Source organism: Falco cherrug, chromosome 9, assembly GCF_023634085.1.
Source record: "Falco cherrug isolate bFalChe1 chromosome 9, bFalChe1.pri, whole genome shotgun sequence".
Taxonomy (NCBI): domain Eukaryota; kingdom Metazoa; phylum Chordata; class Aves; order Falconiformes; family Falconidae; genus Falco; species Falco cherrug.
Genome location: NC_073705.1, coordinates 20,682,609 through 20,706,123, shown reverse-complemented (window position 1 = coordinate 20,706,123; position 23,515 = coordinate 20,682,609). Strand labels below are relative to the sequence as shown.

The 23,515-nt window shown below is 43.5% G+C and overlaps 1 protein-coding gene across 3 annotated transcripts in view; it reads left to right on the top strand.

Annotated features, from left to right (window-relative positions):
- Positions 1-3,500: 3,500 nt before the first annotated feature.
- Positions 3,501-23,515, top strand: part of SLC18A2 (solute carrier family 18 member A2) — a 33,012-nt gene continuing 12,997 nt past the window's right edge. For 2 of the 3 annotated variants that reach the window (XM_055720084.1, XM_055720082.1), the window contains exons 1-9: positions 3,504-3,618; positions 3,806-3,961; positions 5,690-6,041; positions 13,507-13,565; positions 15,481-15,564; positions 18,284-18,376; positions 18,780-18,869; positions 18,978-19,021; positions 19,097-19,157. In XM_055720084.1, coding sequence (XP_055576059.1) covers positions 3,841-3,961; positions 5,690-6,041; positions 13,507-13,565; positions 15,481-15,564; positions 18,284-18,376; positions 18,780-18,869; positions 18,978-19,021; positions 19,097-19,157 — 904 coding nt within the window. In that variant the 5' untranslated portion in view covers positions 3,504-3,618; positions 3,806-3,840. Of the gene's footprint in view, positions 3,632-3,805; positions 3,962-5,689; positions 6,042-13,506; positions 13,566-15,480; positions 15,565-18,283; positions 18,377-18,779; positions 18,870-18,977; positions 19,022-19,096; positions 19,158-23,515 lie in introns of all 3 variants that reach the window. The other variant, XM_055720083.1, reaches the window with a different exon arrangement.

The following is a 23,515-nucleotide window of genomic DNA, read 5'->3' as shown; positions in this document are numbered from 1 at the left end:
TAAGAGGAGATGCATTATTCAGTGGAACTAACTACCACACAGTCTTACTACCGAGTAATTAGTAGCATGACTGTCGGGCACGAAGAAAAAAAGTCTTGAAAGAGCTACAAAGGTTGAAAAAGCTGACTAAGTATATTACTTGTTATTAGTAAAACATAAGCTGCCAGGTATGTCTTCCAACTTAAATGGTAAGAATTATTTATAGCAGGAATTTTCCCCAATAGCAATAACTGCAAGTGATTAATTCATACAGAAAGCTGAGATAACTATGAATTATTGCAAATTAAACTCCAAGCACTAAAAATAAATGTAAATCTTAAAAAGAGACAGCTTTAAAAGGAATTACTTTTCCCAAAGAAGCCAGCAAGGTAGTGCATTTCTCAGCTTGGATGGTGAGAACCAGAAGTGCTTTTTTCTAAATTTCATCACTTCAGGAACCTGTAGGCAAACCAGCAAAATGTCACTTTTCCCCTGGGCTTGTAAAGACATGGTGCCACTTCCCATGACAGCAGCCAGGACACACTGCCACAGAGGAATTTTTGGCTGGGGTAAAAATTTTGACTGCTAGTAAGTGCTGTTCTCCAACATCATGTCCAGACTGGTGATCATTTGCAGTATCCCTGCCTGTGTGTTTACGGCTATTTTATTTGTCTGCATAGCTCATTTGGTTATGCAGGCCCTATGGCAGAGGTGATTCAGGAGAGTCTACCATTCAGTCTGCCAAAGCCTGAGAGTCAGATACCACATTAAAACATCTTTTATCATCCAGCTTTATGATGCCCTGTGCCTTTAAGCCCATGCCCTAATGACTTAAGGGTGTTTCATTAGGAGAGAAGTATTTATAAGTCCTCGCAATTTTGATTCCTAAATAAATATATGCTTTTGGAACTAATTTCAGAGATTATAATTATTTCTTATTAAAATTAATAAAGTGATAATATGATTAAATATCGGTATAATAAGCACATGTATATTTTAAAGGATAGTTAAAGAAAATAAAAGGTAGAGACTTAACAAAAGAGATGGAGCTGACCAGCATTTCTCAAAGCATGAAATTTTGCTCAATCATTTGGTTGAAACCTCAAATAACACCTGGCAAAAATCCCACAGCTTTTCTTCCCTCCTTTTTGGCCAGTCTTAATTAACAGTTACATAATAGTAAAAAGTTCAATAAGAAAACCAAATCAGCAACAGGTTCCCAAGAGTAACTGCTGATTTGGCTGTGGTCCTACTAGTTTTCTGTTTGTACTCCAGTAGACACAGGTCACAGATTAAAGATAAAGATTAGTGAAAGAATCATTACTTGTTTGAATGCAGTTTACACCTGCAGAGCAGCAAACCTAGCAGGTTCCTGACCTGCTCACTTCCTAGAGGTAACCACAATTTCATCGGCCAGATTAGTAAAGCAATAGTATCTGTGCACGTGTAGGCATCTTTACATGCAAATAAAGGGTTCAAATGCTCTCATGCTTATCCACGCTAATAGTGCAGGCATGATTTTGCATATATATTGTAGCATTACTTATCAATCAATTGGCTGAAGGCGAGAGAAATTAGGACAGCAGGAAGAGTGATGTACAGTCCAGCAGAGCACAATGGCCAGATGCTGTCAGTGTGGGTGTCACTGATAGACGGGTGGAGAGGAGAAATATTCTAGAAGAAAGGCCTGGGAGGGGAGGCGGGGGGAAGGAGACATTCACCTTGTCGTATAGATGATACCGAGAGAGAGGCAAGGCATTTCTACAATCATGTCCCTCATCAGAAATGGCTGGAAAAGCATCTTATTCCTCTCCACATCTGTTTTCTGACAGGTGACAGTCCCAGCAGCACCAATGTCAGTTAACTCCTGTGAACTGCCAGGAATACACAATACTCAAACCCATGTTTTCCTGGCAGAGTTTTGCTATTGGCATTTCACTGACATGCATCCCTTATTAATGCTGCTTCTGTTGCTACCCAGAGCCAGTGCTCCCCATCTCCCACTGCACTCCACACAAGTTCTCAACGAAATGATGTAATTTGCTGTCTAAGTGCCTTCAGGATCTGATACTTGGAGGATAAAGCATTTCTCACCGACCCAGTCCAGTAGGTCGTATTTTTCTGTTTCCTCTGAGTACAGGAGCAGATGCTTCATTTTGGAAATTCAAACACAAATGTGCCCTACTCCTGAAGTTGCCAGTTAAAAAAATTGGAAAATAAAAACCCGTTTATAAGCCATCATTCAAGAATAAATAGCTTATTAATAGCCTTGGGTGATATTTGCCATGTACCAGTGCAATAGGTCCCATATAAAAATAATGGATGGCGGACACATCAAATAAAATCAAAGCTCCTGCATGCAAGCAGAAGAGATGTGTTATCAGCATATCCTCTCCCACTTTCCATTATTTTTAGAAAAACCTGTATAGAGCAAATAACACACTGTGCTGAAAATTTACTCTCATGCCTGAGGCCTGTTAAACTTCATCCAGAGAGGGATTAGGACCTAAGAGAGCAATTTAGACAGTAACCATTTAGCTTCTACTGTTACGTTGGCAAAACTCCACAGTGGAAATGCCTTTTGTTATTCCTGAACCTGGGTGTTTACAGCACGCAACGCCTGCTGCCGCAGCAGCACCAGCCCAAGTTTGGGCACCGCTTCCTAAGCAAGCTGCCCTGGCAATGGGATCACGTTGCGTTGGAAGTGGGCACCACCAGGCTGGTCAGCATGCACAAGGCGTTTAAAGTGGGAGAGGATTTGCATAGTCACGATATCACCAGCTTCAGTCTGATATTTGCTTCTGGGGCCGTGACGCTCATTAAAAGACATCCCCCAGTTCAGTGGGCTTTACCTCGAGCGAAGCTCGGTGAGGACAGCCAAGCAAAGAGCAGCTCGCAAGGTTCAGCACTGGGTGACGAAAGGAAAGCAGTGTGTTACGTGATAGGAAAGATAATGGTTTTTAAAAAATGCAAATCTTGGTCGCTTCAACGCAGTTAATCTCTTGTTGAACATAGACTGGGAAGAAAAGAAATTCATAAAGATGACACCCGGGTCCCAAGGCTGGGTGCAACACTTGGGATTCAGTGCAGGGCAGGCAAGAAAAATGAGCAATTGAAAGGCCAAGCAGTGGAAATTCCTGCTTGTAGGAAAACAGTGAGTGGGTCAGCGCACTGGCGTGTTGGGCCGGCCCGTGGGGCACCCTGCTCGCGTGTTGAGGCACAGAAGCAGTGACATTTTCCCCCGCGGTGTCTGGTTGGGCCCATCTTCGCGGGCACGCAGGGGTTCTGGCGTGACCCAGAGGGGCAAGCAGGAGCTCTGCCTGCAGCCCCCTGCCCACAGCCCCGCTGCCCCCTGCCCACAGTCCCCTACCCACAGCCCACAGCCCCCTGCCCACAGCCCCGCAGCCCCGCTGCCCGCTGCCCGCTGCCCGCAGCCCGGGGAGGCAGAGGACGGGACCCCCCCCTTCCCCCGGGCCGCTTCCCGCGCTCCCCGCGCTCACACGGGGACCAGCGGTGCCGCCTCCTCCTCCTCCCCCTCTTCGTCCTCCTCCTCTTCCTCCCCGCTCTGCGCTGCCGGCTGGCAGCGTGCGGCTGGACGGGGACCTGCGCCCGGAGCCGGGCCGGGCTGTCGGCGGCCGGGTGCGGGGCGGCGGTGGGCTGCGGGGCGGGGGGCTGCGGGCTGGGGGCTGCGGGGCCGGGGGGCTGCGAGCTGGGGGCTGCGGGCTGCGGGGGCTGCCGGGCTGGGGGGCTCCCGCTGCCGGGGAGTCGCCGGAGCTGCCGCCCGCGGTGCCCCGGTGCCGTCCCCTGACCCGTTGTCCCTGGGCAGGCAGAGCCGGCGGCGCGGGGCCGGGCGGCGGGACCATGGCGTGGGGCGAGCTCAGCCTCCTCCGCTGGCTCCGGGAGAGCCGGCAGTCCAGGAAACTGATCCTGCTGATCGTGTTCATCGCCTTGCTGCTGGACAACATGCTCCTGACCGTGGTCGGTAGGTACAATGGGGTCTGGGTGGGCTTTTTTCCCCTCCTCCCGATTGATGCCAGGAATAACCTCCGGTGACAGCTGCACTCCCTGCCCGCACGATTAACGCTCTCGAAAACATTTTCAAGCACTTATTTTGTTGTTTTTTTTTTTTTTTAAACACGAATGATTTTCTAGGTATGGCAAACACCCAGCTGTACACGTCAAAGTCTCGCTTTATTTCTATGTTCATTGCAGGATAAAAAGGTCTTAATAATTTATTTTTTTTTCTGCTAATACTGATACTTTGCAGAACAACAATATTTTTAGCTCATCATCGTTTCTTCTCCTGTGGTCATGCAACTGAAACAGCAGGCTAGATAACATTGGAGATGCCTGTTTCCTTGTGATAGTTCCTCCTTCCCCCACACTGGCCATAAAATGGGGGGTTAAGAAGAAACCCATCTAACTGGGTTTTAAGAAAAGCACTTCTGTGAGCTGGTTTAATAAAATTTTTCAAGTTTTGATCAAAGTCGTAGATGCAGCTTCTACTGGCATCAGTGGCTTAGTGTCAAGTGAGGAATCTACTCAGATCAGGGGCTTGAATATTTTTCACTGGTAGTTTTAGGAGCCCTCATCTTCAGATGTTTATAGGAGTTGAAAGAAAAGGCTTCAGAGAGGCTGCAGCCGGCGGCTGTGTGGGCACACGCGTGAAGGCACATGCTGCTGGCGGCGACGAGCCAGGCTGTGCAGAGCCAGCGCCCGGACCATGCTGCAGCCTCAGCTTCTGAATCACTCCTGAATGTCTGGGGGGACTTCGGCTTAAAAGCTACTGCCATAGGGTAGACCTCAGTTAAACACAGATGTATTTTTAGCAAGTAGATTTTGGATGGTTTTTACATGAATATATTTTCTTAGGAAGTTATTAACATTTAATTATTCAGTGCTAGAAGCCCTAGAAATTATGATAGTTCTCAGACTTACTGAAAGAGTGGCTTTTTCAGGAAGAGATGCAAGATGAGGAAGGGTGGTTCTGTCACTAAGTGTTAAATTGAATGAACCTGACATCTGTTTTGACAAATTCTGAAATGCTGATTTCTGAGATACATATTAATGTAATTAAAATTCATCTATGATTCTAAATAATACAAAGAAAATCCCTTTTGGATGATCTATTCAATGTACATTTTTTAAAAAAATGAGATATGCAAACACCACCACCACACATTAGTTCTGATTACTTAATATAGGAGTGTTATGCTTTTTTCCTTCTTATGGCTGTTATTTGTTGATATTTTTGTGGTTTATTTTAGAAATGTGTTTTATTAGATTTTTTAATATTTTGGTTTAATAATTGTTTCAATGCTTTTCTTATCTTTCATGTTTTCACAATCTAATAAATAGATTTGTGCAGTCAAGTGTAACAGAGACTCTTCAGACATGGGCTTTGATGCTTATATTTTGCTTTCTGGATGATGCCTGTGTAGAAAATCACATATGTGAAAACTGGCAAAAAATAAAAACTAACATAAAAGGATTTGTTTTAAACTGTACTTCTGAGTTACGGGTGTGTTTTTTCCCCTGAGAAAACTTCTATTTCAGTTCTGTGCTTCCATGTTTTAAAATCCTTACTAATGTGCTCTGTAGGAAAGCCTTGCATTTCCTAATCAATGGCAAAGCAAACAAGAAAATTTGGTGACTCCATTTACAAACAACCTGATAGTAAGATGACGATATATTCTATTTGTTTTTCCAGTGCCAATAATTCCCAGTTACCTTTACAGCATCAAACATGCGAAAAATGACACAGAAATCCAGACTACTAAGCCTAACGTAGTCTCAACAACGATGGACAATTTTCAGAGCATCTTCTCCTACTACGATAACTTGACGATGGTTACTGGAAATGAATCTGATCAGACAGGACCCGGCGAGCTGCCTCGTGCTCAGACAGAACAAATGACAGTAAATGTGACTCCTTCCCCGGCTGACTGCCCCAAGGAAGATAAGGACCTGCTGAATGAAAACGTTCAAGTCGGTCTCTTGTTCGCTTCCAAAGCAACAGTGCAGCTCATCACTAACCCCTTCATAGGGCCGCTGACAAACAGGTATGTTATTTCTGCTGCGTTACTCTGTTAGGATCCTGTAGTGATGTTTTAGTCCGGACTGGTATTTCAACAAAGTATTTTTAATTCTATTGTGGCTCTGGCTTACTGGCCTTCTCACTTTATCTGGAGGAAAATTTTAGTGAAATACATTTGGTGAACACTTCTAAACACCTACATCCTTTCCAAAATAAATGGGTAAGCTGCACATGAACCATCTGATACATTCAGTATTGTACGCTTTTCCTCCAGCTCCTCAAACCTCAGGTTCTTATAGAAACTTTTGCTGAAAAAAGTGTCGAAACATCTTCAATAGTTATATGGGGACAAAAGACACTACGATGTACTATTTACGAAGCACTGTAAATTGATGATATGTCTCTTACACCTATATTAGGCAAACATGATATTGAAACTGTAGGTGGGATTCAGATCCCTCCCTTGCTCTCCTAGAGATGCCCAGCTCTTGGTGTGATTTGGTATGCAGTGATCTGGAGTTGCCCAAGGTAAGAATTGGTGGGAAATTGTGTGGACTTCAGTGAAAAATGAACAAGTGTCAAACTTTGCGGATACCATGTTCATCACCAAGTTCAGTGGATCATGGATTTCCATCAGTACGTGATCTAGCCCAGCCTTCAAACTGTTCTTTCTGTCTCTTTGCATATATATGATGTCTGGCATGAAATATGCTTAATTGGTACTTCATGGAAAATCTGTCTGAGCCAGGATCAAGGGTGTAAGCAGCGATATCAATGACTTAGAACACACATACCCCCAAATCTGAGCACTGATGTTTACATTGAGATGTAAAAGTATTTATAATATCATTTCAATTTTTGATCTTTATTTGATTTTATTGGTAGCATTTTGTGTGACCGTTCCCCACAGAAGCAGCTGCAGTCCTCCTAAACAGTATGAGATCAATCTCTGCAGGAAATAAAATCCAAATTGTATTTAGTCAGATCACTAATTTTCATATTTCTTATTTGAGTTGTTTTTATAAAGAAGAATTACTGCTTTCAGACAATATGTGGCAGAAATTTGTCCTTGTAAAACATTTTTAAGTAGTCAATGCCTATTGTATGTGATGATACCCAAAACAACTAACACACTTTAATGTTAGATTTTTGAGGTTTTCAAGCCAAAACTACCTTTCTTAGGTTTTACAGCTTATATATATATATATACACTATCCAACTGAGGGCTAAGCAGTGGTTTGACTCATAGTGTAACGAATTCAAAAGCTGTATTAAATTGGTGGAATTGATCTAAACACAAAAGCTCTAAATGAGACAGACAGTTTCATGTCTCTCTGATTTCACCTTATCTCCTACTGCACACCCCTACACAGATATAAGTATGCCATTGCAAAATCACTTTTCCACAAATACTGCTGCAAGTTGAGGAGGAAAACAGATTTTTGTTGCTTGGATTTTCTGTATTTTGTGAGGCTGTAATAACTTATCCACAGGTAACAATGTCAAGTAATATTTATATAATAGTTCTTTAGGTATTCTTCTAGATTTTCCTAAATGTCTAAATGATTGCCTAATTGATATTTACTTTTCTATGTTAGTATCATCATTCCCACAACCTGCCAAACCAGGAGAAAGGCAATAATACACTCCACATTGCTGATGACTTTTTCAATAGCATGGTTATATCATTCTGTAGATACTATCTCAGACATCTCCTGAGTGAGAGGGCGTGTGTCCCTGCCGATGCCACACTGTGTGCCGGAACATCTCAGGACTGGAGCCTGGTGCTGCTGGTGCCAAGGCATGGGGTAACACCCCTCCCCTGGAGCTGGCTGTGGGATATGCCTGATATATCCTTAGGTCTGTCAATGGGGCAGCGATGTTCCCATACCATCTCCCTTTGCTGTCAGGAGCAGGGCTGGCAACACACCAGTGCCAACATTACTGCAGGGACCTGAGATTTCCTCCCAGAAACATCCTAGAGGTGCTTGCACAGGGCTGAGTGTGTGACTGCAATCACAGGAACAGGTTTGGGGGCTCAGGTGCCCATCCAGTGTGAGAAGAAAAATCAAGGACCGCATCATCCCAGTGTCCTGTGTGACAAAATCTTCTCTCATACAGCAGAAATGAGTACCTAAGTGGCAAAGTGGCCCCAAATTAGATTTAAGGATTACTGGTTTTCTTTCATGCATTATTTGTATCTTGGTACCAGTATCTGCCTTTCTTCTGAGAAATGTTTAGTGGGAAATATTAGTTAACATCAATAGAAGTCATTGGCAAAAAAAAACCCCAAAACAACTAAATTTGAGATTTCCTAATAATAGGGTTTATGATCACATAAAAAGCAGTGTGAAAACTGTGATTATTATAAATGAAGCAGAAAATATCTGGGTTATCGTTATAAAGAGTCTTCCTTACCACTGACAAGCTGTTTAGTGAAAATTGTTACTGCCATTATTACATTTGCAAAACATCACAGCTTAAGGAGAATTGGTTGCTTAGTTCAGTATTAGTGTGCGCAGTTTGTTAAGATGTGAAGTAAGTTTCCTTTCCAAATAGGTAGCGCACTCTGTTCATGGTTTTTATTTTTAAGTCAAACAAATGTTCAAGAGTGGTTTGGATTTTTAATCGAGTATGGCGTTACTGGCTTTTAGTAGGCTCTGGCTTGGAGTGCTTGAGTTTGTACAGGATGCAACAGGATGTTCTGTTTGTGACTCTGCCAATAATTAACTTGGGCTTTTTGGAAGTTTTGTAACTTCCCTTTTTCTGTTCTTCCTTCTGTTCTTCCCTTTTTCTGTAACTACTGGAGGTATAGCTTTTTAAAAAGAAATTTCAAAATTGGTTTTACTCAAGAAGCAAGTTCTGCTAGAAATACTTATTTAAAGCCCAGCTCTTTCCGTTGAGTACCAGAGAAAACCACACCTGGCTTAGTGAACTGGTTTGCAGTCCATGAGACAATACAAGTTACCTTCGGTCTAGCGAAGTCCTAGCGCAGGAAGCGCTCAGTGATGGCTTTGCCGTGGGATGTCAACAACACACTTCCCACCGTGGCATGCTCTTAGAGCAGAGCTGATAACATTTTATGGCTCAGATGGACGTTGTGGTTTTCCTTGTAGGAAATTGGTAAGGAATGATCCAGATAGCACAGCACCTGATACAGGGCATTCGCGAGGAGGGTGCCCTGGCGAGGGGAGGCTGAAGGCTCTGCCTAAGCCTTTCCTGTGAAGGGAGTGGGCAGAAGGCTGCTGTGCCTTCTGTAACTAACTGATTTGCTCTGTTATTTTTTTTAACAAACAGGCATTTTCATCATTTTTACACCAGCCTGGCTACAGCTTTGAACTTAATTGCATGAAAGAATGAGTGGCTAGGAGCATGACATGTTCACAGCCAAGACATATGCAAAGAATAACACAGAGAAATAAATATCACTTGTAACTGCTTAGTTACAGCTCGGTTCCTATGTAAGCTTTCCTCTCAGATTTTGGCAGGTGATTGAAATGCCCAGTTCTGCAGGGTGGACGAAGCCCCTCTGCCTGCCCTATGCTCCACCATGGAGATGGAGAGGTCATGGACCATGCTCCCTGCCCCTGCATGTGTTTCCTTACCTTGACACACATTCAGTGGTTCATAACCTTGAGGAAAATACTCTCTTGCCATATGTCCTCCCCAGTCTGTGAGGAAGCCAGCCAGGACAGACTTAACAAGGGGTGCTCACAGTGGTACCAGTGTAGCTGTATGACAACAAGGCTGAAGTCAGTGGATCTGCAGCACCTTAATGGATCGATAATTAGGCTCTAATCATCCACAGCTGCTAACCTGGTCAGTGTAACCTTTATTTTACTGCTGCACAGGACCCATCGATCAGTTGTCTTATTGTGGGGTAACCTTGTTAATGGGTATAATCCACTTCTAAGCTGTCCTGCAGTCTGGGGCTAATATAAGACTGAAATGGGGTAATTTAGGTGTTCTCTATCAGTGGCAGCCTTTCCTCGCTCTCCTTTGGCTAACGACTCCAGCTTTTTCAGAGGTCAGAAATACTTGCAGGAAGTATTTTTAGCTGCAGGTAGCCTCGGTGAAACATGTTGGACTCTGCTTCAGACAGATTCTCTTAGAGGGTTTTGAAAGGAGTGTCTAAGAAAATTACATGCTTGAGCATGGTAACAAGAAAAAAGAAGAGGGAAGACAGGCTGTAATATTCTTGTTTTGTACACAGAGGAACAAAATGTAGAGATAACTGTCACGGAGTATGCCGTGCCATGACTGAGAAGTAGAAACTGCCTATTCACAGGTTTTTGCATGGCAAGAACATGAATGGCCCAGGACAAAATCACAGACTAGTTGGCTGCTATAGGCAATGCCTCTCCTTTTTGTGATTATTTATGTTGTACAGTTTAACTGTTCAGTAGTGCTTCTGCTTTTTATGATTATTTATGTTATACAGAGTAATTGTTCAGCAAAACTCACAGCCAGCGCTCCCTGATATCTGTTGGATAGATCAGGGAGTGCAGCTGCAGATTAGACAATTGTGGTAGCACAACTGCCAGCTAATTAGTGCTGCTATTTCAGGAGGAGGCAGGGTTTGCTAAGAGGCAGAGTTTGCTAAGATTATGCAGAAAAGGACAATCTGCCTATCTAACTGACAGCTGGGTGTGGGTAAGACTGTCCCCTGAGCAAGAGCAAGCATGACTTCTAGATGCTCAACAGCCTCGTCCAGGGGCAGCACACCAGTGTTGTGCATCTCCAAATGATGGGTGAAGTGCCAGGTAATTTTAGGTTTTTCAGGGGATTATAATGATTTGTTTAATTCAGCACAAAGGCATGTTCGGTGCTGACCTGTATACCTTTGCATCATATTGTATGATGGGTCACTGGCAATGCAGACTTTGGCTGAAATGACTAACTGTGCCCACACAGAGTCTAGTCCAGAAATGATTAATTGCTGTGTGGAGCAAAAGGCAAAAGGTATGTGTTAGACCTTGGTATGTGTGATAAAGCATCGTGGTCAGCTGGGTAGCAAGAGTAGGGCTGAGTTCTGCTCCAGTTCTGCCTTCATCACCCTCTGCTATGTAGCACTTCACAGCTTGCTGTGACCCCCGTTTGTCCAAGATAAAGGAAGAATGGTATCTGTGACTGCAAAACCTAAGAACAATTCTTGAATGGTATTTCATTGAGCATTAAAAGTGATTCCAAAGCACTTGTTTTCTTACAGCTTTCAACCACCAGAAACACTCCACGTATAGGAAGCCTATGGGAAGAATTGAAATCTGCTTTAGCTTGGGAGAGTATCGTTTAGAACTAGTATGATAGCCCTTCTCTTTAACTTATTAATGTTTATGGAAGGTCTCACAGCTTATGTCTGTGATCTAGTGATGGAAATGTGAATGTGGGAGCCAATCCGAATGGATTTGTCTTCATGCAAGTAACCGATTTTTAATTCGGTGTACTGGCAGCACAAATTGCTGTTTCATGGCCCCTGTGTCAAGTCTAAGAATTGCTTGATTTCTGTACTGAAATCTGACTTCTCCCCCTCAGTGTCCATCCTAGATGCCTCTGGGATGTCCTTGACAGACACAACCCTACTTTACTTTGCAGTGGAAGGGGACATAAGGACATTCAACTTTTGCTTTCCTTCCACAGGGGAAGATGATATTGCTCACTATAACTGCAGGTTTGGGGGAATTTTTTTTCTGTACTTCCATTAGTGCTTTCTTCAATTTAAAATTCAAACTTGAAGCAATTATGGTCCTATTCTCTGTGGCCTGTTCTACCCGAGCTCACTGGGAAGTTAAGAGCCCACTTCAGCTCTAAGGCAGGCAAGACGCTGGTAACAGGTAATTTTTTAATTTCTTCATATACACAGAAACACCAGTGGAGATTAGCATCCCATTGTATAGTATCTGCTATACACACAGCAAGAGAAAGGCTTAGGAAAACCATCCATTTTAAGTAAAGCAGACAAAAAAAGGTAGTATTATTCTCTTACAGGCCAGGTATCAAGGTGCTGAGAGATTAAAATTATTATCATAAGTCCACATATAAGCCTGTGACAGTGCCAGGGATTTAATTTGCTTTGGAAACACCAGTCTAGTTAAGTACTCCATGAGTAACTAGCCTCTGCTGGATATTTGCAACACCTACTTACAAATTTCCACTATAAGAATCTGCACACTATGTTTTTGTCGTATTTTAATGTAGTGATGATATTTAAGGCAAAATTATTCTGCATTAGAGATCTCTCTGTTGTGTAGAAATGCGCATGCTAGATTTCTTTCATTCAGAAAACTCAAACAAGTGTTACAATGAGATATATAATGAATGTTGAACCCTACACTTCAGAGAGTTTTCCATTATCCGAGGTCCTTAATCATATAGAAATTACATAAACAAACGAAGCTCAGAATAATTATTTTAGTTTACCTATGTCACAACTGCTACTATTAAAAATTAAAAGGGCCATTATAGACTCTTCCATTATTTGATTGACTACTTTAGCCAATGCTGCCAATATAAATGCCCAATACTGTCAAATCATCGGAAGCTGAAGTCAGTCAGTACTCCTTGAAAAGTATTACCCATTGTTGAAGAATTTGGCCATTAAATAATGTCTTTGCACATACATTTGAAATGTACAATCCTACAAAAAAAGAAGCCGTGAATAAAGTGTGCTGAATAGAACATATAGACTGACTTCGGAGCTACCTGGGTAGAGCTTTTGATTCTAGGGCAGATTTTTAATGGTGTGAAAAAGAGTTTATTGTGAATTTTTTGGGTTTTTTTTTCAGTTTTAGTTGCTCAAAAATGTATTTACTTTCCAGACAGAAAATTATTTATTTCCTGGAAACTTGAAAATACTTCTAGCAACCAGGCATTTCTACAGACTGTTCTGAGTCCTAATGAAGAAGTGGGCTGATGAAGAAGGCTTTGATCAGCTCCATTTTTACTCCTAAACCCATGGAAAGCAAAAATATTATTCTCAAGCTCTTTGGGATTCTTCCAGTGCTCCTGGCTGAGGCAGAACTCCCAACAAAGCTGACGACAAATTTTTCCAGTAAAAAAGCCACTGGCATGATTGTGTCTCATTATAGTCATTGTCTCATGAGGATGGAAACAGATGAGCATTAAAACACTACTGGGATATTTCAAAAGTTCAGCATGCTCAGGCAGATCTTTCCCTTCTCATATCCTTGGCAACCCCATGGGGGCCCAGAGGGGCTTTATTGGGAACAATTATGGTGGAACAAGAACAAGGCAATCACATTCTAACGAAAGAAGGATTTCTTCCAGGGATTTCAGATACAAAGTCTGCTGTGCCAGATGAAAAGGCATTTTAACATGGACAGCTTTGACCATGTAGTCTACAGCAAATAGTTCAAAGCCTACCAAGGGGCTACAAGTTGGGTTTTTGCAGTGTGTGCACTCACGTGAGTTAGTCTAACTCAAAATCTCAGTGAGACAATCCCAGAAATGTGAATATTCATTTTGTTTTCCAGAATAGGCTACCAGATCCCACTGTTTGCTGGCTTCTGCATCATGTTTGTGTCAACAATCAGTAAGTGTCCACATCTTATTTGGTCTGGCCCAGATGCAACTTTTAAATAAATTATCTATAATAATTACCACTATGAATTATTCTTGTTGATGTAGAGAGACTGATTTCCAAGGAAAATGTAAGAGTGGCTGCTCCATGTGGATGGCAGTGCTGATGGGATTTGACAAGTGCACTCTTAGGAATGTGCTCTAAGGAATTCACAACCTTCCATCCCACCTCAGCGGGTCTCTTCCTCAGCTGTCCCTCCGGTTCTTGTACTCTGAAGTGGTGCTCAGACAGTTTTAAGCAGATTATCAGCCATGAGAGGGCTATCTTGCAGGCTTCTTAACAGCTGTCTATGTAGGGGCTTATCAGAAAGATTGTGAGTCTGCAGTGGTTCATGAGTAGAATGTGAGTGAACTGTATCGTAGCGTTACTAACATCGCTGTGGGATGTGGAAACAGGGGCATAGCATGCAAGTCAGCTGAGATAATTTGTCTGCTCTAATGGGATTGATAAGTCTTTAGCTGCTGTTTTATGTTTGGTTTTGGCATGGTGGTTAAAGTAGTGGCCCAGATGACAAGAGTATGGAGGAGAATATTAAGGATTGTTAGAAGCCTGTGAGGAATGGTGAAAGAACTGGGTTTGCCTCAGAAGGCAAATGTCAGAGTTTGATATCGGAGCTGATGATGAAAAGGAAGGGAACAAACAGTTTTCCATGTTCACTGTACATAAGAGAAGGACCAACAAGCTTAAAACTATCCTCAAGGGGACTGAAGCACTGGAGAGGATTACCTGCTCTTAGAGTCTCTGCATTTTAGGAACATGTTAAACAAACTTTGGCTGAGATGAAGATAAGAGTAGTGAGCCTAATTCAAGGCAGAGGGGACTGCTGTTTGTCTACTGACATCCTTCCTTCTTTTATTTTTCTGGATTTTTCACTGTCCATGTAGATAGGGATTTTTGTAAGACCTAGTGAAAAGCCCAAAAGGCACAATGCCACAGGGTGGGTGGGAGAAGTGCATGTGGGATCTTGTGTTCAGTTTGTGCGTTACACCTTCCCACAGCTACAACCAGCCTGGCAAAATTCCTCAGGTGGCCAACAGATAGGAGCTGAAAACAGTTTTTAAAATCTCAGTGCAGATTTAACAACATTGACCGTAACACAGGCTCTACAAGCAGAGATGTGCTTGGGTTACTGGGACACTCCTGCTTCCCCGTGCTGTGGATGGGGTATTGAGCTGGACGGATGAGTGCAGCAGCCAGGGGCTCTGTCCTGAAAGGCAGATAGTGGCCAAGAGTGGGACCTGAGGTTAAATCTCTTGGGGAGATAGAGAGAAGCACCTTCTCTAGTGCAATTTCTCTGGTGCTCTGCTGTTGGGAGGATGAGGAAGGTGCTACAGCCCTGGCATGGGTGCAGCTGGCTTCCCTGCCCCTTCAGCCAGCTGTGCTGCACAGCACCTGGTGTGGAGCTGGCACCACCTGGGTAAAACCTCTGTCCACCCATTTACTTACTGGAGGAAACACCGGTGCATGCATGCAGCTGCGTGAGTTAAAGCTTGGTTTCCCCAAATGCTTGGAGCTTTGGACCGAGCAGCCTTAAAAGAAGCAGCATGGAGAGGCAGGCTGGAAAGAAAGATCTTGTTACTCCTGTGTGCAGCTGAATCAGAGCAGGATGTAATCAAATCCTATGTAATTAGTTAAAACTGCTTGTGCGCTTGCATTCTGTGTCACCAGGAGGCTTAGACAACTGAGAGCAATTCAACACTGACACATCTAAATGCAATAAGAGAAAATAATGCAGTTAGCATTGAAAGCAGCACAAGTCACTGTAAATGCTTGACTCAATTGTATGAAGTTTTTGTGATAGTTTCAAGAAATCTAACTTTTTAACCCAGTTAGAGTTAACCTAATTTTACCTCCGTTTTTTCTGTAGTGTTTGCCTTCTCTGGAAGCTACACATTGCTGTTTATTGCCAGGTCTCTTCAAGGAGTGGGTTCCTCTTGTTCTTCGGTGGCAGGTAAGAGAAGAGACGATAGAGTAAAATGCAGATCACCAATTCTGTCGGTTTTAGTCATTTTCTGAATTGTATTTTGTCTGCAGTTTCAATAATTAATACAAAAATATTCAATTAAATCAATTTCACTTTTTTCCTGTCCCTTTCATATATAGTAGCTCAAAAGCAAATGTCTTTTCAGACTTCCATGGTATTTGGGTTGCAGTAAGGTAGAGCACTAAATGAAGTGCACTCTCCCTGGGATTTCCGCATCTGTGCCTTCAAGATTTTAAATTCATTTTTAGCCATTTTAAAGGTCAGCAGGAACTTATGGTGGTACTTACTATAGCAGAGATAGAGCTCTGTCTGTTACTGAAATTTCTGTTATAAAATGTTGTTTCCAAGGACTTGCCATGCTATCTGCCAGCTTGGACTCAGGTTAGCTGTACCAGATTTCCAATGCAAGATTACAAGTTTTAAATGAGTGGGTGAAATGGAGTATGGGTTTTCACCCCAAATTTTTCAACCATTTCTGAGACTGGAGAAAATAGGTCATGCTCGTTTTGCAGTCTTGTCTTGGAAAAATTTCCCGTGGTGGCAGCAGAAATATAGATTTGGCTTGGGAAGGGAGGTGAATCCAGTGTTTTGTCAAGAATGTGTGTTTTGGCTTCCTCAGAAAAATTCCCCCTTCCAAGCTGGACTGTCCTATAAGCAGGGTTCACATACACTCCATAGAAACTTAACAAGAATTTCTCAGCCTGAGCATTTGAATGGGAGCAAGAGGCACCTGATGCTTCAGATGGGTTTGAAGCTGCACAACAAGCATTAGTTACAGCGAGATTTAAACCTGGATGAGCAGTGGGACGAGTGAGGATGTGGCTGGGGGGCAGGCAGTGGCTGGTGTGAGGAGCCGGGATGGTGAAGGCAAAGACAAGCAGGAGGGGCAGAGACAAGAAAATCCACCTTTTCTCCTCATACCAGTTGAGGTTCCAAGTCAAGCTTTCCAAAGGGAAGATGTGCCAGAACCAAAATTATTGTTCAGCTTTAACTTGGTCCCTGTGCAAGTGTGCACCTTGAGGTATGGCTCTTAGACAAGTACGTGACTTTTTTTCACAGACAACCTACAAAATAGAGCAGAAAAGGCCAGGAGACCACCTCCTTCACCTCCTTCCTGAAGGCAGGACAGCTTTGTATCTGTCATTCCTCATGAGCACTTGGCAGGCATGTTCTTGGAAGCCTCCAGAAATGCCCTCAGCGTCTAGCTTCGTACTTAAGTACCTTTACTGTCAGGAAGCTTTTTCTGACGGCTCATCTAAAGCCTCCTTACTGCCATGTAAACCTGTTTCTGCTTCCAGTGCTTGAGAGAACAGGAAGAACAGTTCCTTTGCTTTATCTTGGTGGCACTTTTTCATATTGCAAGACTACTGCCACATCTCACATCAGTTTTCTCCTCTCTGGTTTTAAATTGCAAGTCCTGCAGTTGTGCTTCAGATATTTTTCTAAGCCTTTGCTCACCCTCATTGCCCTTCTCTGGATGGTCTCCAGTCACCCCTGCCTTTCCTCCTGTGAACACCAGCCCCAGCGCCCAGGAGCAGATCTGACTCCTCACAAGGGCCAGTGGCAGCGAGGGTCACTTCATGGATCTCACAGGCAAAGGAAGTTTTTTGCGGTGTTGCTACCAACCAGTCATTTACTGCCCTGCGTTTGTGCACGTAATCATGCCTACCTACGTGTAACACTTTGTATCATCATCTTTGTATTCCCTCCTATTTTTTTCCAGAATATTTCTCCAAATCTCACAGAATCATTGTGAATTCAGTTATTGTTCTCTAATTTACTCTTCAAGTGTTCATGCAAACAATTTGATATCATCCACAGTCTTCAATAAGCAGGTTAATCCACACAGGACCTCTGCTCTTTCGATGCACATGATGGGTGGTATTCACTCAGTGATCAATCATGCAGTTTTTTGTCTTCTTTTTCTGTGTAGCCATGGACTTTATTTACTGAGTCCTACTTAAACCTTGATTTGAAAACAGAATTATTCATTTCTGTGAGGACTCTCCTGCAGCATTTACGTCTGCAGTGTCTGAGTGCTTTACAAAACCACAGATGATTTAGGCTTCGTGTTTCCTTTTGTGTAATGAAGGTTCCTCATCAAACGCAGCAGAAGTGAGGCACGTGAAGATAAAGGTCAAAATGATCCTTTAATTTTGGAAGCTGAACTTGAAATACTCATTTCCAAAGGAATCAGCTCTGCATAACACCTCATGCCCAGAGCACAGCTCGCACTGCACACGGTTCTAGCTGTGAGTGGTCGCCAGACCTTTGTGTCAAGTGCCCACAGTACCGATAACACATAGCGAATACTTACCAAAAGCTTTGTTTCTGCTGGGTGAAATGCATCGAAAAGCTCTGTGACAAAGACAGGGATAAAGAATCTAGCAAATCAAGCCGTCATTAAATTACCTGAGCAAGGCTGTACAGTAGAACACGGTCTTGGAGATCATTTACATTGCCAAACCCCCTTTTTGCTTCAAAGTGAATTCTATGGGGAGGAAATGTTTGTATCTATATTTATTTTTATTTATTTACATACATATATATATGTAACTGCTGTCATCTCTGTATAACATTTAGTAGTGCTGGCAAATGATGTCCATAAACTGTAGTACACAGATGCTTAATTTTGTGTTGTGCATTTTGCTTTTTTCTTTCTTTTTTTAATTTTTTTTCGTTTTAGGGATGGGTATGCTCGCCAGTGTCTATACAGATGATGAAGAGAGAGGCAACGCGATGGGAATTGCACTGGGAGGCCTTGCTATGGGAGTATTAGGTCAGTGAGTTGGAGGCTCTGCTGGCAGGAGATACCACCACCCAGCTTTCCCAGAGCATGTCCTTGTGATCTATGAAAGCAGCAGCAGAGTCCCATCGAGTGTAACGTTATTGTGCTGTCTCCAAATTACGTTCATGATGCATGTTAAGAACAGTTTTTCCCACAGCAGCACGTTTCTTATACAGATACACGTGCCAGATACGTGTCTCAACCTCTGAGATGTCTGGGGTTTGTTTGTATGGAAGAGTATTTTGGGGAGTAAAGAATATGGTTATTGTCATGAGCAATGAGCTTTGTTGGGATTTTTAAATGGAGCTTTGGGTCCCTGAGTGCCAGTAGCAGGATGCCCAAATGCTTGCAGGGCTGTGGCTTCACCACTGTGTCCTTTCTCTCCCCCTGGCAGTGGGCCCACCTTTTGGGAGCGTCATGTATGAGTTTGTGGGGAAGAGTTCTCCCTTCCTGGTGCTGGCAGCGCTAGCTCTGTTAGATGGAGGTCAGTAAATACAAAGAGTCAATATCACCATGCAGTATCTCCCTTTCCTATTACTACCATCTAACACCCTTCTTGAAGAAATATTACAGTATTGATTTCTTTTTGCAGCTGTTCAATTATTTGTTCTGCAGCCATCCAGAGCACAAGCAGAAGTAAGTATTAAGGTAAAACCGTCTAGGCGATGGATGACACTTTGTCTTTCCTAATCCCAAGCTTTTGTTTCATAGAGTCAGAAGGGGACACCGTTACTGACACTTTTGAAGGACCCATATATCATTATTGCAGCAGGTACCAGACCCTTCCCCCCCCCCCCTTTAAATCAACTGTTGGTGTTATACATGGCATCCTGGAACGCCTCAGGCTGAGCTGGTTTAACAATATTGTCATTTGCTGGTTTCGTTTGCATTGAATTACTGTTGGTGATACAGGATGAATCTACTAGTAGAAGCATAACAGGCAGAAGGTTTGAAATGTAGATGTCTTTCCAGCTGAGAGGACACTTGTGACTTGTGGTTGCTTGCTAAGGCGATGAAGTGTGGCTGTGAAACTCTCTGTGAGGCAAGTGAATAGGACCAAGGCTTTTGGAGGGAGGTGTTGCCAGCATATCATGGGCAGGCACCAGGAATAATGCTGAGATTGGTTTCTGTTTGAAGAGGGAGTGAGCTCGGTCCCTAGAGCGTGGATTCTATTTCAGAAAAGGTCTGGGCTGACTGGTGGATGGCATTTGGTATTACCTGTATCGTTTGTCTAAGGAGTCGCACTGTCTTGAGGGAAGTTTGCTTTCTTGCATTGCATTTTGTTGAATGTTTATTCTGAAGTCTGTAATCAAGCCTGGCCGTTTTTAATATTGATAAAATAAATGGAAACAGATAATTATTTTTGCAGTTTTGTTTCTTAGTCTTAACCTGTCCCTCAACGCACTTCTTCCAGGCATTTCTCAGATTCTTTGTTTCTTGGTGATCTCAGGGAATTATCGTAACCGTAACTCTGTGGCTGGACGCTCGGTCAAGCTGTGACTGAAGCTATACAAACACTTCTACTTGAGAAGTTCTTGGAGCGTTAGAAGACCTTTCCATAGAGTAAAAGTATTTGAGGGGAAAAGAGTAGCAAAGACAGTACCTGCCATAAGAGGTCAGATCTCTCATTCATCTAATTCAATACCTTGTCTCTCACAGTGGTTAAAGCAGGTGCTGCAAGGTGAGGGTCATCTAACATTATTCTCTAGCTAATCTACTTTGTATGCAATCCCTGCCAAGGTCTAATATGTAACAGAACTTGGTTTACACTGCAAAATATGACCAGGGGACTGAATTTAAGGGGTACTTTGCTTGACTAAGACTTAACTACTCCTGCCAAGCTTAGTCTTAGCCAACAAAAAGGTAGCAAGGACCATGGATCTCACTATTCTGACCGTGTCCAACGTCTGTGAAGAGCAGGGATGGACTTTGTTCCGATATTCTAACACATTTGCATGGCATTCAATTTCTGCAGCTATTCTCTCCTCTGTAGCTGGTTCAGCTGATGTTTTGGGGCTCTGTAAATCAGGACTGTGCAGGGTTAGAGCCCCAAAGTGGCCAAGAAAACTCAAGGACTGGTAGGCTGGCATTGGGGCAGTGTGCGTTGGAGAGACCTTCCCTTTATTGCCCTGGCTCTCTTTGCCTCTTGCTTCCCTGCACGTGCTTGCAGGCACTGCCAGTGCCTCCTGTTTCCCCTTTCCACCTGCGATCCAGTGCAGCTGGACGCAGCAGGAGGCAGGGAAAGGAAGGATATACAGAGGGGTAGAGACATAAAGACCCTCTCTGTTCTGATCCCTCCTGCTCGCCAGCTGCTCTGGATGACCTGTCCTGCTCCCAGCAGGAATCAGCACCCAGGGTAGGAGAAAGTCCCCCCGGCGGGCTGCCGGCAGGGTTAGGTACAGCACCCAGGGGCTCTGCCCCCCGGGATGGAGAAGCCCAGAGCTTTGACAGTACAGTTTGATGATGTTCTCTAACCTCAGCCTCTTCTCCTCCTGCTTTATTTCCCTTGCAGACCAAATCTGGTTTTGTCAGAGCTCAGCACCAAATACCAGCTATAAATTCAGCCAACCTTTTCTCTGGCCTCAGTTTATCCACACCTCAGTCCAAATGCAGCTTTCTTGATGCACCAGGAATACACTGCTTAAATGTTAATTGCTTCAGTTCTGAAGCTGTTGCTTTTTTGCAGTAAAAAGGGTCTGAAAGTTTCATTTGCTCACCCTTACCCCAAGGAGTTCAGTATTTTCCTTGGTTTATTTTCTAAGCTGGGAACTTCTGATCCTGATGCTAACAGGGAAGGGTGGCTAATTGGTTGGTTGGGACGGCGGAGCTGATCTCCCCATGATCTGACACCTTGGGGCTATCAGCCAAGGCACCATGCCACACTGAGGATAATATGTCTTCTCCTTTACCAAGATGCTGTGGATGTAGATGGCGCACACTGTGCATGACATTCAGATACAACAATTAGAGAGGAGAAGGGTAAAAGTCCCACCAGGTTTGCACTGCTCAGGGAGATTAGAGGTTTTGAATGGCTTTTAAGGCAGCTGACTACCTCGTTAAAAAATTGACTGCCTCTCTAGTGGGCTGACTTGGTAACCACCAGTGAAAAGCAGGGACATGCTGCAAACGGGCTAGCAGTTTTGGTGTTTCTTGCACTCTTGATTTAGGTAAACTAATTTCATGCTACAAATTCAGATTCAATCTCCTGAGTGTGCATCATACACTTGAGACATAATTGTCTGTATTCTCAAAGTACAAGCACTTTCTGACCAATTTGGCTTATCTATAGCACAGTATTCCTCTTCAACACAAGGTGTCTTGAACTCTAAGTGTGGAGTTCTTCTCTTTTCTTTGTGAAAGCATAATTTTCTCCCTTGATAAAGCCATGTTGCCTGTGAGTTAATAACATTGACTGTTGCTACAGACAGGAGGCCAGTGCTGTCATTCACTCACTGTCTGTCGCAGTCCCTGTGGCCAGCCCTACTGCCTGGCCAGTGCCAGCAGCAGCTATTGCAGTGTGGGCTGTGGTCATTTCTGCTGAACATGCACTCACCAGTCCAGGTGGGGAGGTCACAAAGATGTGGGCATCAGAGGGATGGGACCAGATGAAGCTGCTCACATGAAAACCCCTGTAGGAGAAAGGAAACGTGAGCAAATACAGATTCTGCCTCCTGTGTGGATTGTGTCAGAGGTGATGCTTCAAAGTCAGTGCCATCAGTGCTCAGTGACCCAGGCAAAAGAAACATTACTGGCATGTTCTGTCAGTGCTAGTAGGAGCTCAGTGAATGATGTCAACAGCATTCTTGCAGCCAGACCTCACTGACAGGGATTAAAGAAACAGGTGCTACTGGCTGACAAAATTGCATGGACAGACACATGAGTTTAAATTACCAAATCCAAAAACCAAAGCTGAGACAAGTATCATCATGACCACATGGGTTCTTGAGAAGGTGTGTGACAGCTTTTCACTGGGTACTCGCTTTTTCACAGAAAAGTACCAGTGATGTCTACAGCACTCAGCCAAAAGCTGAGTGGGATTCTCAGCTGCAGAGATGGAATCCAGCTGGAAGGTTGCAATTTCACACCTTCTGGCCAGTGCAGGATGTTTAATTTAATTTAAAGAAGAAATGATGTAGAATTTATGCCCTTGAGACATGGCTTTTTAGGGAGAGGTCAGCTCCATGCAAGACAGAGGAGGCAAAAAAGGTATCTTCTGGGGAAGCTTTGCTAAGGCGGCAGAGTCTTTGTTGGATTTTGCCCTGAGCTCGCAGAGCACCAGCTCAGGCTCTCACTTTTCTTTTGGGGTACATCCTAAAGATCTGAAGTACCTTTGTCACTATACACTTTGGTAAGCTCTGGTGATGCTTCCTGACCCAATGAGAAGATGCCTCACACATGTGCATGCACACCTGTTTCTCATTTCTTTGTGAAGTTTGTTAAAAGTAGAGTGAGATCTTTGCTATTTAAGCCATCTCTGTTAGAGTGGCCCTCCTTCCTCTGGCTGTGCTTTGTGTGGTCTGAAACGTTTTTCCAGCACCAAGGAAGTTGCTTAAGCGTGGCTGATTTTGGCTTAGAAGAGGGCAGCCCTGAGGTGTTTAACTGTGGCTCCTTGCAGATGCTACGCTAGTGGGAGCTTGCACCGGAGTGGAAAGGTTAGCTTTGCATCTAACCTTTTGTCCTCAGGGTAAAGCACTGCTGAACTGTGGCTCCTTGCCCCGAGAAGGGAGTGAGCCAGCTAGCCTGCAAGTTCATTTGAGGAATGTTGGATACACAGCCTGATATATTCTGACAGGTTTGAGCAAAGAATGACATCAGTGCTCATTTTGTTTTGAACTGTATGATGAGGACCTTGTTCCAGGAGAAATGTTTCTCTGGCCTCAGACAAATTAAGCTTTTTTTTTTTAATTAAAAAAAAAAGTAAAATTTGAATGGTAAACAACTGTAAGAGTCTAGAATATTCTCCTGAATTTCAGGGACTGTAAATATTAGGAAGAAAAGTGGGAACATGTGTTTGAGGTTATCACTTGTAGGAATGACTTCCAAACTCCCTTGAAAGCCATTCTGTAATGGATTAGCACAGAGGACGTGTCCTGTTGCCCTGTGTTAGGCTTTGACTGCCTTGGGGTCTTT